This window comes from Nipponia nippon, unplaced genomic scaffold (assembly GCF_047370975.1).
Source record: "Nipponia nippon isolate SJK-2023a ecotype South Korea unplaced genomic scaffold, ASM4737097v1 scaffold_1, whole genome shotgun sequence".
NCBI classification, from domain to species: Eukaryota; Metazoa; Chordata; class Aves; order Pelecaniformes; family Threskiornithidae; genus Nipponia; species Nipponia nippon.
Genome location: NW_028262290.1, coordinates 2686228 through 2702537, shown reverse-complemented (window position 1 = coordinate 2702537; position 16310 = coordinate 2686228). Strand labels below are relative to the sequence as shown.

General features: G+C 46.6%; 1 protein-coding gene across 3 annotated transcripts in view; it reads left to right on the top strand.

Annotated features, from left to right (window-relative positions):
• ADGRB1 (adhesion G protein-coupled receptor B1) overlaps positions 1-16310 on the top strand; it is a 281739-nt gene that overhangs the window by 153373 nt on the left and 112056 nt on the right. For all 3 annotated transcript variants that reach the window (XM_087739596.1, XM_087739512.1, XM_087739670.1), the window contains exons 13-17: positions 2713-2821; positions 3709-3852; positions 7214-7289; positions 11261-11363; positions 12300-12343. In XM_087739596.1, coding sequence (XP_087595722.1) covers positions 2713-2821; positions 3709-3852; positions 7214-7289; positions 11261-11363; positions 12300-12343 — 476 coding nt within the window. The remainder of the gene's footprint in view (positions 1-2712; positions 2822-3708; positions 3853-7213; positions 7290-11260; positions 11364-12299; positions 12344-16310) is intronic.

Sequence of the window (16310 nt, the reverse complement as noted above, 5' to 3'; positions counted from 1 at the left end):
AACATGGCAGCTCCTTTTTAACAACCTGTTGCTGCTACAAAATTCCTTGGAGACATCTGGAAATACCAAACAATCAAGAAAAAATCAGCCAGCATAAGAACCAACCCCAGAGTCCAGTTATACTCACACCAATCAGGGAAGTCCTCTGGGAAAATCTCTTAACAGCAGGTGGTGGCACAATTGTTGACAGTCCAGAACGTGAGACAGGGACCTGAATATGGTTCCTTCATGCAACAGGAACTCCACCAGGAGCTGAGCAGCCTTGTGAACCTGTTCTTCTCCTCTTTTCTCCCTGAGATCTGGTGGTTTCCCGTTGCATTTGGAAGAGGATGACATGATCTGGCTCCAGAAGAGATAAAGGACCATCTGGATATGGTCCTGGGCAACTGGCTCTAGATGGCCCTGTTTGAGCCAGCAGGCTGGACTAGATGACCTCTAAGGTCCCTTTAAAATTCAACCATTCTGTGATTCTGTGAGTCTGTGACCAAATACTCAGTTTCAAGCCCACAGGTGCGTGTACATATTTCAGCACAGAGCAGAGGAAACTGCCAAGTTGTCATGACAACAGGGAAACCCTGTTGATCCCCTTAAAAACAGCTGCAGCTTACTCTCTGTGCCAATTTATTCCCACCGGCTTTCCCTGTACAATCTGCTCTTTGCACCTATAGATAGATACAGCCCAGCCTGCTGCCACCATCACTGTAACCTGCACGAGGAGTGGGACCATCATGGGGACAATGTTCGCTTGGCGTGTATTTTAGTGGGAACCGAGATGACAGCCCAACACCATGACTTTAGGACACAGAAATCTTCATGAACTGAATGACAACAGAGGTTTCAGCAGTTTCTGTCCTTCTCTCTCAAAGCTGCTGGACCAAACTCACACCCTGCATTTCGCAAGATTAACCAGTTCTTTTAAAACAAGGTCTTTGGTTCCCTATTTGCTCATTAAGAGTAAACCCAACTTCATCTCCGTCTCACACCCCAGTGCCCTGTGGTCCCCCAGGCAGAGATGTTGTCTAAGGAAAATAAAAACCAAAACAATCCAGAAAAAATATTGAGAAAAGGGCTACCATGTTTTTTGAGGAGATTGTGCTGGCCATTATATGATAAAAGCCTGAAAGACAATGGCCAATGTAGCCTGGTGTTAGTTTGACCTTGTGATTTCAATCTGTAATAGAATATAAAAGTATACTGTTAAAAACAGCTTCCTCACTCACTTCTCTTCCTTATGTGCACACCTGCTGTACTGGCAGGACTTTTTGATCTGATCCTTGATACAGTTTTAGCCTTACCAAGCTTCCTTCGGATAGACAGAGAGACACACACACCCTGTGCTCCTCGCCCATACACTCACCAGTTCAGCCTTCCTTTTGCCTCCATCATATCCTGCTGTCCTGCTTGTCCCCAGCTGTCCCTTCAGCTCTGCTCAGCCACCTCAGGGTGTCTGGATTATGATGAGGAATGAAAAATGCTGTGCAGGTGGTAGAAAAGGAAAAGAAGAGATATAAGGAGCTGAACTGCTTTTCTTCAGCTTCTCGTGGTATTTGCTAAGCCCCCATAGGCAAATGTACTTTGAGGAAAAGACAGGTAGTCAGCACAGCTCATTTCAGATGGATTATCTTTTATTAAATCTGTCACTGGAAAACTAGTTATTGTTTAACAGCTTTGTATTAGCCTGGCAAAATACAGGTGAATAAGATTTACTGCAAGTATCTTTATCATTTGGGAAACCCCAGGAAAGAAAAAAGAGACAGAGAAACTCCAAGACAACCTGGTCCCAAGAAGAAGCAAATTGGTTATTTGGAGAGTGAGATCCTGCCAGCAAAACAGGAAAGTGCAAAACCAGACCATGATGCTTTTCTGGATGGGACTATGTGATCTGGTGCCTGAGATTTGACATTAGACCATGAAGGTCCTTTGGTGTGGCTGTTTTCAGTGGGGTGATAAGCAAAATTAACTATGTGGAGGTAATGTTTTGTGGGCTTCCTCTCAGTAGGTAACATATACATATATACCATCAGAAGTAGCCCAAATGTGTTTCTCAGGCTGAGTATCACAATACCTGAGTGTCAGGGAAGTCTAAGGCTTAGGAAAGGCTCTCAGAATTTGACAAAGGGCAAAGCTTCAATACGTCAACATGAGCACATCTTCACTGTCTGGCATGATGTCTCTGGATGTGCAATTGCAAATGCCTCTGGCTCGTTGACTGCTAGGTTGGGCCAAATAGTCCAGTCAATGGACTTGGAAAGAAAGTGGAGCTACATTAAATCATGGCTGCTAAGTGTCTGTCCTAGCATGTTTCTCTTCTTGCATTAACTGCAGGAACAAGACCATCATGAACATCAGCAGTATCTTATCTGCTCTGGATGGGGTTGTTTTTAGTAGAGGTAATCCTAGTGAAGGAAAGGAGATGGATAGGTTATCTTCTGCTCCAGAGAGTCCCAGATATTTCCCTTTGCTTTGAGATATGGCCCTCCATCCTAAGTTTTGTCAGTCTGAATGCCATATTATTTCTTGCCCCTTTCTTTTTATTTTTCTAGGATTCCTTTTAGGATTTCTCAGTCCTCATTCTTCACAGTTCCGTAATTCTCCATTATATCCAGCATATGCTTCCAGTACATGTGTGAGAACAGAAACCTTTGCCCTCAGAGAAACTCATGATGTGCTCATTAGTATCTGTGCTACTAAGTATTCTCCCTCTCTCTGCAGATAGGGCCAAACGCCAAGGAGTTGTTCAGGCTTGTGGAGGATTTCATTGATGTCATTGGCTTTCGCATGAAAGATTTCCGGGATTCCTACCAAGTGACGGACAATCTGGGTGAGTTGATTTGCACTCCCCATGTTAGGTAGAGACCCCAGGAAGCTGTGATTACTGTTCAATATGTATAACCTGGGCTGTGGGGAGGGAAAGAGGGAAAGCAGAAGGTGGGGGAACATTAAAAGGTCTGGGGAAAGACATGGATGACCATAAATATGAGGTGGCTTTTCTCCAAATAAGTTAGGACTTCAGCGTGAAGAAGACATGTCCGTGGAGAGATCTGAGAGATATCTATAGAACCATGAATGGAGAACAGATGATGAACTGGGCAGAATTAGTTGCTTCCTTTTATTTTTTTTTAACACAAGAGCTGCACAGAAGCCAATGAAGTGATCAGGCAGCAAGCAAACAGCAGGCAGTATTTGATTTATGCTCTATGCACAATCACAGCATGGAACTTGTTGCCAGAGGATGTTGCAGAAGCCAAAAAGTACAGATGGGTTCATGATGGGATTAGGAAAATGCACAAAGGAGAGGTCCATTGGTGGCTGTTAAAGTTGATGGTCTGGAGACAGCCACTAGCTGAGGAAGTCCTGCTGATTACTGGAAGCTGGGAGGACAGACCGAGATGTCTTGCTTTGTTCTTTCTCACACTTCTTCTCTATGCAGCTGCTACTGGCCACTCCTGGAGACAGGACGCTGGAGTAGACTGACCTCCCTTCTGCCGTGTTTAGTGCAGGCAGATCCTTTTCAATGAACAGAATGACCCCTAACTATTAGTGTCATCTTCCTTCAGGCATAGACATCACGCCCATAGCTATCAAGATCCAGCCTCACTCATTCTGCTCTCTGTTTTCCCACTATTGCCCCCAACGGTTTTTTTTCAGCACATGTGAATTTAATGAGGCTGATTTTGCTTACTGGTTTTATTTCTTGCTTCCCTCTAGTCCTTGGCATTCACAAACTGCCTGCTAATGCAGCAACTGACATCACCTTCCCCATGAAAGGCTGGAGGGGCATGGTGGACTGGGCCAAGAATTCAGAGGACAAGGTCACTGTCTCCAAGAGCATCCTGTCTTCGGGGCTGACAGGTAGGCAGCACAGCCAGAGCACTCCAGAAGAAAATTTCTTTTTCATTTTCTAAGAGAGGATCCTTCCATTTGGCTGGTCTTCAAATTCTCCTTCCCGCTGAGCTGGATTTGCTCACAAAACCTTGGTCACCAAAAGCATTGCTGGGTGCAAATAAGGCTTTTATATATGGCCTGACCAAGAGTCAAATCTAAACTCCTTGCAAAAGTTCAGGGGCAAGCTTAGTGCCTGAATGTGGATGTATATCTTCTCCTAAATAAGCAGCATATTTAGAAAAGAGTAGGAATCGGCACAAAAACTCAGGGCAACACTGCGTTGATGATTCCTTCTTCCAAGGCTTCTGAACCTGGGAAAAAGTGAAAATATCCCTGTGTCTGCTGGGTCACTGTTTCTGATGCATGTGGGTGCTGAGCTGAGTCTGCAATCCTGTCAGTCCTCTGCAGGGCATGCTGGGTGCTAAAAAGAGTCTCTCATGCCTCCCTAAATATGCTATGTTGCCATTAGGGGTATGGTAGCTGTTGCTGTGGATACCATATAGGTATGGTTAACCAGTACAAGAAAGGAAGATGCATTAGCGGGTAGATTCTGCTATCTATCACCATGGCCATGTAAGCAAACAATGCTGTAGATGCTCTCGAAGACTGGATCCAGGCTTGATAGGGCCATGTAAGGGTAAGCAGCTGGGGGTCAGCATGTCAGGCTGAGCAACCGATGGGTCTGGGTCTGCTGCATGGACAATCTTTGCTAGATTGTGGGTTTATGGCAGTTGTGTGAAATTTTCTGCCCTCAAAAATGAAATGCATGGGCATTTATCGCTGAGGTCACTGGCTCTGCAGCAGGGCATGCATATGAGCCCCAGTGTGGAGGCAGGAGTTCTGGGTGCATCAGTCAAGCTGGCCTCACTGCCAGATCTGAAAGGAAACCTGAAGGGTTCTGGGATGCTTTACTGGAGCATCCAGCCTTTACATGGATGCGAGTCCCAGGAAGCAACACACTTAAGGTGCTCATCTTCTGGCAGAGAGCTTTAGCATCTAGCAGGATTGAGCCCTGGGTTTTCAAAAGCAGGACCTGAAGCCAGGTCTGTTGCTGGGACAGTGGGTTTTCCTTACAGATGCCCTGGTGCTGTGTGTGGCACTAGTGGCTTTGAGAGAGCAAGCTGCTGGCTGCTGCATCAGGCTGTGCTGTCCTTCCTTGGGACAGAGGACAGAGACTATGAGTTGTTGCTGTCAGAAGACCTTTGGCCTCTTATTGTCATACCAGGACATGGGCTTCCTTACTGGGGATGGAAACCATGCAGTTATCAATTCTACCTGGGAAATCTGAGGTCAAGAACAGTTAAGTGACACCCTCAAGGGTAAACAGTGAGTCACTGGCAGAGCAATGATAATGTCCAGCACTTGCTGTGTTTTGTCGTTGCCTTGAAGACAACATTACCTTCCTGGGAGAAGCTGGAGCATGTTGAGAGAGCTATTAGAGCTTGTTTGAGGAGGGTGTGGAGCCTTCACCTTTGGAAACCTTTAATCACTTGTTGGACAAACTGCTGGCACCAGACATAGGCAGAGTTGATCCTGCTCTGGGGCTGAGGGCTGTCCTAGGAGGCTTCATCCATTTCCCCACAGGGCTGTTTTCAGATTTCCATTACAAGCATCCTCACACAGAGCTGCTATGGGGCCCCAAGCAGTAGTCACTCTGGTGATGTCTACCCCAAAGAATCAATTTCCCATCAGTCCTCACCTCTCTATGGCATCCTGTTCCACCCAGGGCTGTACTGCCTCTGCCTTGTTCAGCATCCTGCGCTGGTGTGTCTTTTTGAGGGTTTACTCAGTGATTAGCAGTGGAGATGCACCTCTGTCAGTTTTGATCCTCAGCTTTCCTTAGCCACAGGGAATAGGGACAGCTGTCCTGAGCAAAGAGATGGAGAAAAGCAGCTTAACGAGGCCAAAAACAGACCCCCTTGCTGCTGGGAGCTGACTTTGCACAGTTGACGTCAGTAGGCCAGCACTAATTTATATAGTTGGATGATGTGTCTCTTGGGCTGCGGGCTGTGCAAATACTGCTGGTGAGTGAACATCGCTGGGGAGATGTTACATGACCAAAATGCAATGCTGTTCCAGCTGGGTAGCATGTCAGAGGATTTCTTTTTTGTACACCAGGTCTGACGGGAACCTGCATTATTAAAGATCTGTCCCAGACCAAAACACACAAGCTTCCACCTCTATTACAACCAAGATTCTTTGCCTTCTTGGGCGGGTGCTGTGATAACCCAGCCTATGGGGCTTAGGGTTTTGCTTGCTCACAGTCTCACAGGAGTACACATTGCTTCTGTAAATGCCCTACTGCACCTCTGAGCACAAAGAGGGAAAACTCTCTTTGAAGGCAGCAGGATCCTTGTTTGCAAAGGGATTCATGGGAAAGGCCAAAAGACTGTGTCGGCTTTCCTAAAGAAGCAAGGCTTATGCAACTGCTCTGCAAGTCTGTCTGTCAGTATCTCCCAGTTATATTTTCACCAGCTATCTCACTTGATCCCAGTTTGACAAAGAGGAAGACCGACAGAGTTGTGTCTGCCCTGCACTGATGGAGTGGGCACACTGTAAGCTCAACCTCAGTATGAGACATTGGAGAAGGCCCACCTCAGGGTGCTTCCCTAGGCTTCCTCAACTCTGCTTTTCACCCAGCCACTTGTTTTTCCTCCCCCTGAAAATTCAGCCGCAGGGCTGCCTCTGTCGCTTGGTTTTTTCTGGGGAAAATCTTGCTTTTTGCAGCTGGACACCGCAAGGTGGAGGAGGAGGAGGTCAAGTGACATGCCCAGAGGTCACACAGATGATTCAGAGGCTCATCTGAGACTGTGGCCCCTGCAGCATCCCGAGGCAGCACACGAATTGTGGGGTCAAACCAGGTGCAGTGAGACATCTCCCCTTCTTGGCTGCCCTTGTCAGCCCAAGCACAACTCTTCTCTTTGATGGCTCGATAGCTACAGACATGTCCGAATGCCTCTGGGTGGCTGCAAGAGACCTTTCCACCCTGCAGATTTGCCTGATGTGGTGTTGTCAGAGGGATTAGTGGGATTTCTGAATGAGAGAGCACCAGGCCAGTCATTCAGGATGAGTGAGCCTTGCATGAGGGCAGACACCTGGGGCACCAGGTCACCCCAAAGGCGCTGAGCCCTTCCTTGGGACTGATGGAGACCCGGCGTGGTGACAATAGGCACTGCATCCCACCACACTGATCCTGGTATTGGCCATACCCCAACAGAGACCCCCTCCATGCGAGGTCTAATCCTGCATCTGGGTATTCCATGGGGACAGCTGACATCCCGATTGTCTTAGTACTGTTGTCTTCTTCCCTTTCTCTGGTCTCCTGCAGAGACGGACGACTCCTCCGTCTTCGTGGTGGGGACCGTGCTGTACCGGAACGTGGGCAACATCCTCTCCCTCCAGAGGTAAGAGGGGCTGCCTTGGGAGGGTGAGCAGCTGGAAAATCACCAGGCTTTCCTACTGATCCCTCTGGCCACAGGAGCCCTGGTCTTCCAGGGAAAAGGCAAAGGTCACTGAGTGCCACGAGAAAGACTTTGACTTGGCAGTGCAAATACTTTGACCCCCATTGACTGATACTGCATGTTCAGGCGGGACCAGGCTCTTGCATCACAGATATCACTTGCTGGAGGGGCAGGAAGGTTTTCTTCATCCATGTGCAGCACCGTGCACCCCAGATATGAGGGGAGGCACAGTGCTGTTGCCGCTGCCACTTCCTTGCCTGCTAGCTGCCTGCCACCCTTTGCCCTCCAGGAACGGATTCTCACACTGCCCTCCTTGTCACGAGGGATTTTGGGGGGCTTGACAGATGGGGGATGCTCAGCTGCCCTGATCCTCCCAAGCTACCAGGGACCTGCCAGCTACGCTGAGCCCTCCGAGAGCATCACAGCAGAAGACAGGCTCGGGGAGAGGAGTGTAGCAGCACGCCTGGCTGCACATGTCTACCATGTTTCCGGACGCTGCAAACTGCCTCAGGCACCAAAGCTTTTGTGTTCAGCACTCCCTTTCCTTTTCTTCTCTCCTTTCCCTTTCTCTCTCACTATCTCATTCTTTTTTTTCCAAGGCTGGTACTGAGGCAGTAAATTAAGCATCCTAAGGCACCTTCTAAATCTGTTCTGCACTGATTAGCGTGAGCCCATTTACCATAAACACCAGGGCATCTCTCCTCACTGATAATCATTTAAATACCTACAGATTTAGCACTGGCAATGGCAAAAGAGCTCCAAGTGAGTGCAGAGAGGAATTAGCAAGCCAGCCAACTGTATTCTGTAATATCTTCCATTACAGCACTGGGAATTAGATCAGAAGGGCAATAAACATCATTGACTCAAATGATCCAGCGGTATTTCAGCTTTCTCTGGCCAAGCAGTGAATGAGCTCTGATAACCAGCAGCTGCAGCAGCCACAGCCTCTGAACAGCATTCCTGTGGGAGTTCTGATTTAAGGCATTTCTTAATTAAAGGACAGTCCCTCTTTAAAAAGATCCAGAGTCCTGAATCACCTGTGGAGAGTCAAAGAAAAAAAAAAAAAAAAAAAAAGAGGTAAAAGCAGCAGCAGCAGCAGCAGAACAGCACCTCTTACTTCACCACTGTGCGAATGGACACAGCAAAAGGGGAATGTCTTTAAATAACCATGTAGCTGTATAGCACCTGCCTACGGGGTAAAAATATTTCTGACCAAAAGGAGAGCAGCTCTTCCTGGGTACACGTGAGCAATAAGGACACAGATCCTGGGTTTGACCACATTGATTCAATGCAGAGTGATTTCTTCCTAAAAGAAAAAAATGTAGATTTAACTCGAGAAACAGCACCAGCTGAGCTGTCCCTAATTGTCCCAATTTACCCCCTCCCAAGCAGCAATTCTTTATCTGAGCCACACATTGCTCTGTCCCTTTGGATCCAGAGAGCCCTGTGGTTCTTCGCAGCTGTAGCAATTGAGATGGGATACACATAATGCCTGATTTTTCAAGCCCGGGAGGTGAGCAGTGCTTGGTCCCAGCTGTGCACTGCTGTGGAGGACGCGTGCAGCAGTTCGAGAGTCAACAACCTGGCACCTGACAGCCCCGTGTACCAAACAGCATGTTTACAGCTGTTTGCACACTCTTTACGGTCACGCAGGAGCCCTCTGAGTTCATCTGACCTCCTGTCCAAGCCAAACGTTGATGTGTTTTGTTTTCTTCCCAGAAGCTGGGTCGCGACGTGTTTTTACGAAAGACATCTCATCTTCCTGAAAGATTCCCCGTGATGCTGAGTCCCTCACCTCCCCCAGCAAGCTGCTTAGATGCTTAATTACCTTCTCCGCTAGGAGACTGTCTCTTATTTTAAGGATGAATTTGTCTGACTTTCACTTCCAGGCACTGGGCCTTCGGGTGGGCGACTGAAAAATCCCCCACATGCAACGAACTGTCAGACATGCCTTTCAATAGAAATCTTTTGTCTGGTTTTCTAGCACCTGGATAAATTTTGTGTCTCTCCTTTGAACTCTCTCCACTGTTTTCCCATCTTGAAGTGGAATTGAACCCAACGGTACAGTGGCATCCTGATAAGGAGGGGTGCAGAGAGAAGATGACTGCTTCATCTCCTTGTTCCTGCACAGGATCACTTCTGTCCTTTCTGTCACAGCTCTTTGCACTGAAGTCAATCTCCCCGGGTCCATTCTGGGTCAGAGCTCCCCGGAGCAGAGCCTGTAGCTCTGCACGCAGACTTTGTACCCTCCAAGCTCAGATCCTTTCCTGACTCTTGGATGCACTGGGATAACTTCTGGTTGGGCTATGACTACTTGGCCATTAAACAACCTTCAGTCTGCGCACAAGTAACTTCTGTGTGCTAACAACTTGCCACGCTGAAAAATCAAATGCTGCTTCTGCTTTTGTTTACCGCATCAGTCCTCACGTCTGCAGCCTTCAAAAGCACGTTTCTGTGTCATCTAGGTTGCTCATGCAAATATTCAACAGCACAGAGCAAGAACTGACCCTTACGGACCCAGCTACTAATGAAGACATGCACTGGCGTTTACCTTTCAGCAGCTCTCACTTTTAGCTCATCTACAGCTGCCTACATTTCAAAGCTTAGAGTTGATATTTACTCCCATTGACTTCCCCCTTTACTCTTCCTTTGTAGACTGATATTTGTGCTTTATTGCTTCTTGATTTTTTTTCTTTCTATTGCTTCTCGATTTTTTTTCTTTTTTCTTTTTTCCTTTTTTTTTTAAGGAAAATGTGTTTTGTTTTTTCTTTACTCTGCTAAAACAATGTTGTTGTTCCCTCCAATGTTGATGGAATAGTGGCTTTCTGAGTATCCACTTACACATCCATGGATGATTCCAAGATTTTTTTGTTCTGGGTTTTTTTTTTAAACTACTTGCTCTTAAGCAAGGACAAATCTTTTCCGTGTAATTCTTTTGTAAAAGGAAGATAAGACCCAGAAAGAAAGGTGAAAGATTTTGCCAATGCCTGTAGATTTGGTGGAGATTTGGATAGGGAAAGATTTCCCTTGCCAGTGGGTCCCAGAAGGGCTGGGAGCAGCCTGATGCTGAGCTAACACTCTAGGACCGGTTCCTTCATGACGAACTTAAGAGGGGCAGCATTTTCAACTGCTGCTTGTGGGGACCTTTTGCTTATTTAAACACCCAAGTCTTTTCCTGCTGCAGAAACACCAGGAACCCTTGTGTATTTAGATGTCCAGTGTCCAGGGAAGTGCCTACAAAGGGTTTGGTTTTCCAGGGAGCAGGAACACAGGTATGGGAGACATCTCCTCCCTTTTTGCCTCTCCTGACAGTCAAATCTCCTAGGGCTGCCAGATTTATTAGAGCATTTGTCTGGTCACAGACATTTAGACATCCACATGAAGGGTTTGGCCTCTTTCCACTTGCTTTGGATCCTCAGAGGATGGAGATGATACACACCAGTGCCTCTAGTAGTGAACTGAACAGGATCATGTGCTGCCCCATGGATATGCTGTTAAAGTCCACTATGCCCCTGCCCAGCACTTTACTGCAGTGCAGATTAAGCCAGCCTTTGAGAGGAAAAATGGGGGCGAGGGTTTGAACAAACATGAAATGAGCTCTGTTTCCTCATGTCAGGGACAGAAAAGGAGTCCAGGACCATTTTATTATGGGGATAGATACAGCCTTCGAGTCCAAAGGCTTTAGGGGTCTGTTCCTGGACGAATAAACATAGAGTGCCTGTGAGGGGAGCTCAAAGGGCAGAGGATGGGGTCAATCAGCAGCAAGTGTCTTTGACGGTATTTTAAAGTAACGGGGCCAACTCCTTCTGCACTATGTACGCTAAAGTTTGTACCACCAGTGATGAATGCAGTGGGACTCACTGCTCTTCTCCCTCAGTCCCCTTTAAAGCATCTCTTTCCCCTCTTCTTCCCAGGAACAGCACTGTTCTGAACTCCAAAGTCATCTCCGTGACTGTGAAGCCATTTCCCCGGTCTTTCCTCACGCCCTTGGAAATTGAATTCTCCCACCTGTACAATGTAAGTCTTTCCTGGAAACCTGCACCATCCTGCAGCTATGTTTGCTTCTGCACTACTTGCACAGGGAACACAGGCATACTTGTCCCAGTTCATTGTGGGCATGATCATGGGAGAACAACCGTGCACTCATTCAAAAATGGTCTACAACAATGATCTTCATTAAGGTGGGAAAGAGGGAGGGGAAAGGTTATTTCCATTAATGCTTGCAATGTTCTTTGTGGTCCTCAGATACTGCTGGAGACATGAATATTACTGTTGCTATCAGTGCTTTAAAAGGAAGTCAAAGAGCCCCTCCGGGTTCCCCTGCTCAACCCTAAACAGATACATGTGATGGACATTTACACACCCCAAGGCCTGTTCTTGTTGTGGGTTTCAGATGTCCTCCTGAGGCTCTGCAACATGAATATTAGATCTGTTGTGTCTTTGCCTTGGACTTTCTGGGAAGGATTTTCCAAAGTGGTCTAAGACAGCTGCAGCTGGAGTCAGTGGTAAACCTCTTCCAGGGGGCTTCAAATACACCTGGCCACCTCCTGGAGGGCTGTGGCTCTTCCTAGTACTGTGTCCCGCAGAGACACATGCTGTATTTGATTCACTTTCCAGAAGGGAGCAGCAAAAGGATTCTGTGTGAGAGGAGGAAAACAGAAGAACATCAGTAGTTTGAGTTAGGAAAGATGCAGAGTCGAATCCTTCTGCAGTGGTGTTGATGCAGAACAAACTGAGGCCCATTTTATTCTTGCCTTTCAAGCCAAGGGTGAAAGAAACTATTCCAAGAACTCAGATCTGTGACTGCCCATCTCGAGTATCACAGGTTCATCATGCTTAGAGTAGTGGAAGCTGTTCTACAGGACCTGCATATTTCTTTCTAGTTGCTCCAAATACTCCATAAATAGCACGGCACTGATTTGCTTCATTTTTCCCTTTCTTCTCTCCTGGCAGGGAACCACCAACCAGACCTGCATCCTATGGGATGAGACTGATGGGTGAGTTCTGTGGGTTTCTCTTTACTGTCATGGGTTCATTTGCTTTTTGGGGTAAAATCATCACAAATTTAGCAGTGATGTGTAAGTTTGTCGCAGCCACTTGCTCTCTCTACTTAGTTTTTTCTTACGTCCACTTCACGGCTGACAAAATCCTTTGCCCTGGTGGGGAGTGCTCCCTTCTTCATGCAGATGCATCTCTTCTTACTGCATTGTCTTTTAGTGCCAGTTGAAACGGGTCTTATATTTAAAGATCTGCAATTAGATGTTGTCAGTATAGCCTGTGAAGGGCCCTCTGTGCCAGAAGCATCGTGTATCTGTACCAGGGAAACATCTCTCAGTGTCAGAGCAGGGATGTTCATGTGTACTTCTGCTCACAGAAAGGGGTGTTTGCATTTTCTTTTGCTGTTTTGGACCCCTGCCTACATTTTGCAAAAGCGGCCTCTTATTTTGACTCTTTCAATTCTGGATTCTCCCACATGAGGAATATGTGAACTGAGACCCAGGCTGTGGAGTCATTCGCAGATTGCCCTAGATTGAGCTCGACATAGCAGTGCTTGGCTCTCTTCAGTGCTGACCCCAAATTGTTCACCTTAAGGAGAGTAATGCAAAATCAGATCCCATTGTTGCAAATACAGCCTGCAGTGGGGAAGTAGGTGTTGTGCTGCTGTGATATAGTAAAATGATTTCTGCCAGGATTCCTCCAACGACTGGTGCTGTTCAGGAGGTGTTGAATGATGTGATTGTGGTCAGCAGGAAAAAAAGAAATCCAAAGTTACCACAAACAGTCAGGAGCATAAATCCCATACGGGAAGTAATTGTCAGAGAGTGTGTATCTTAAAAAAAAAAAAAAGTACACTCTGAAAGTGTGGTCTTAAATCCTGAGTGAGCTTGACTAGGATACAAAGTTTTTGATTTAGTGGTGTTTTTACTTCATTGACTTTTGTATCTCAGTTTGAGGACCAACCTGACTTTCTTTCTGCTTACAGTTTCTCTCCTTGAGATCTCATGCATTTGGCACATACCTCTGCATTTATTATTATTATTTATTATTATTGTCTGCAGTATCTGAAAAATGATTCTATTCTTCTCCTTTTATGCTCCATTAAGTAGCATATATACTCATAGGCGGGCAACATATTTGCAGTCAGCTTACTGTTCTTGTTGGTCTGTGATTAATTTGGCATGTGTGAGTGGATCCAAAGCAAAGCTGAAGAACCCAGAGGGCCTCTTTCCTTGTGAAATCACACCCATGTTGTAGCCCAGGGCAGAACTGGTCCCTCTGGGTTGTAGTGAAAATTGCTCCAGCATTAGAAGACGGTTGGGATGCAGGAGCAAGGTCTGCCTCTTGTGTGCTATGCTGACCTCACATGTCAGGATGCAGGTGAACCTTCATGAAATTACTAAAATGGGATTTTATTATATTACTGAGTCTGTAGTCAGCCCAAAGTAGAGGGTTGTCTATAGGTGGCCAGACTCAGGAGGAGGCTTGGATAGGAACTGGCCTGCTCTGCTAAATCTGTTGTTTCTTCATGCTGGAATGGGGTTAAAGCACTTGTATACAAATCCATTTTTTGGCAAGTAAAGGCAGAAGTTGGAACCAATGTCCCTTTTTTTCTGCACATCATCTCGTTGTTCTTGGCTTTCTAGGTGAGCGAGAGGGTTATGTCCAGAAAGATGGAGGTGTTTCCCTGCTATGCTCAGAGCTGGATTTAATTAACTGTAGTCTGAGCAACAAAAGAGCAAAATCCTTTTTGCACATGGTTGGATCTGAGGGAGAGTGGTGGCATTCAGGCTGGGTACTTATCTGTCATAGCTGGCACTGAAAGGTGCCTGGTACGAGAAAGATGAAGGGTTGCCCAGTGCTGAACGTGGCTTGAGAAGCTTCAGTGATGTTGCTGATCTGGAGACAAAACAGTGCCCAGTTCAACGTCGTCACCTCTGCCTTGTCCTGGGAGGTCTGGCTGCTCCATATACTCGCTCCCAAGGCTTGGCAGCTTGTTAAACTGTCTGTTGTCTCTCTGAGAGCGTGGGGTGTTAGGAATGCTTTCAGTCTTTAATCCTTTTTAACTCCACAGCATGAAAAGATGGGCTCGTAGCTAAGAGTCGAGCAGACAATTTCTTGGCACCAACACTGTCGTTCAGTTGTCAAGGATGGTTTCCAAAACTCCAGCAGATTGGTTGCACAAATGTTGCCGCTAAGACTCTGCTTTCGGTGTGCGTTGGGGTGTGTGTGTGCATGTCTGCAAGTGTTTTCAACCAACACTTGCAATCTCAAGTGGTTGAAAAGTTTAAAATGCTGATGTCAGCAGATTTTGCGAGGGGATGTTCCACAGCTAGATCCAATCCGGTGAGCTCTGGCAACGGGAGCTGCAAAGCTGTTTGCGCAACATTTTAAAGCTGATTTGCTACCACTGCCACCTCCTGGGAAAGTCTAAGGAAAGGCAAACTATACAAACCCTATTCTCCAGACCTGAATGTTCACCTCAAATTTGAACAGCACTCTGGAGCTCTCAAGGGTTTTGCATTACAGTTTTGCATAATTGTTCCCTGTTTGGAGCAAGGATTTTTAGGTTGCACCCTGGACCTGTTTGTTGCCTGGTACATGGTAGACATCATGACTGGTGATTCTGGGCCTGGAAACCCTGAGGTTCAGCCACATTTATGTGGGTTCCTCTCTTTGCTCCAACCTTCTCCTTCCTGCCACCCCCTCTTTAAATTGGAGGTTTTCCCACTGATCAGTCTCATAAGAAAGTTGTGCAAGTGGGTGAATCTCAGGAAATCCCATTTCCCAGCTCTGACCAATTTAATGGCTTTACAGCTTCATTTCTCTGTCTGTTATTCACCCTGCCATGTTCCCTGTACAGCCCAAGCCAGCCTGCCATGGTGTTGCTTGCTCAGAAGACACTGCTGTCGCTTAAGCTTGCTCTTTTGCAGGCTCTCCATAATCCTGCTCCAAGGCTGGCTGGCCAGGGGGACCTTCCCTGTTTTCACAGTCATCCATCTGAGGCTGCAGATCTTGGGGATCCAAACTCCACCTGATTCCAGTGAACCAGCCTCTGGATTTAACCCCTTGCAGCCGATGTGACTGAACAGGTACAGAGGCAGGAAACTGGAAGCAATCCTCACATGAGAGCTCCTGCCTGTTACTGCAGCCACCTGAGCTTTCAATCCCATCCAAAACATGCCACAGCCCTTTAAAGGCGACTTAAAATCCATGGGCCATGAAGGGTTGAACTGTAAAATTGCAATTAGAACAGACAATTATCATGTGGCCATGTGCCTCCTCCAAGATGGAGTTGTTGAACAGAGCACTTAAAAAAAAAAAAAAGAGGAAGAACCCCTGAGTGTTCATTCATTTGCATTTAGATAGATATTTAAGCTTGTAATATTAATAATGGATTTTTGATTTATTAATCCTAGCCCCTTTGAATGACTGTTAGATTCGTGGGTGGCACCTCTCCATCTCTTTTCTCTTCCTCTTGCCCCCAACTCCTCATGTCATGAAATAAGAGGGGAGAAGATCAGGGACTAATTTCTGTTGTGTTGGGTGCTGCAAGTGTGATTAATGAGCTTAGCACTGGCTGGGTAGATTGAAAGTTGAAATCGGAGAATGATTTGGGATTCTCTGGCTCTCCTCCAAGGGTATTAATCTGGAGTAATTATTAGCTGCTTAGCCTTGCTGAAGTTAAAACTCAGGCAGGATCTGGTCTCCTGCTCCCTCTTTCTCCTGTTGGGACAGGACGGAGGGAATTGATGGATGCAGTCATCTTATGTTCTTTCATGTTCTTATGCATCACCAGATTTGTATTTATTTCTCGTGTGCCTTGCTCTGGTGCATAACAGGGATGCCATGTGCCAAGGGGAACGGGGAGACAGTTGCCAAAGTTTGTTGTTAGTGGTGGCAGCATCGCTTCATGGCTGCAGCAGAAGATGCAGGGCTAGTTAGTGTTACAGAGCAGTCCTGCTA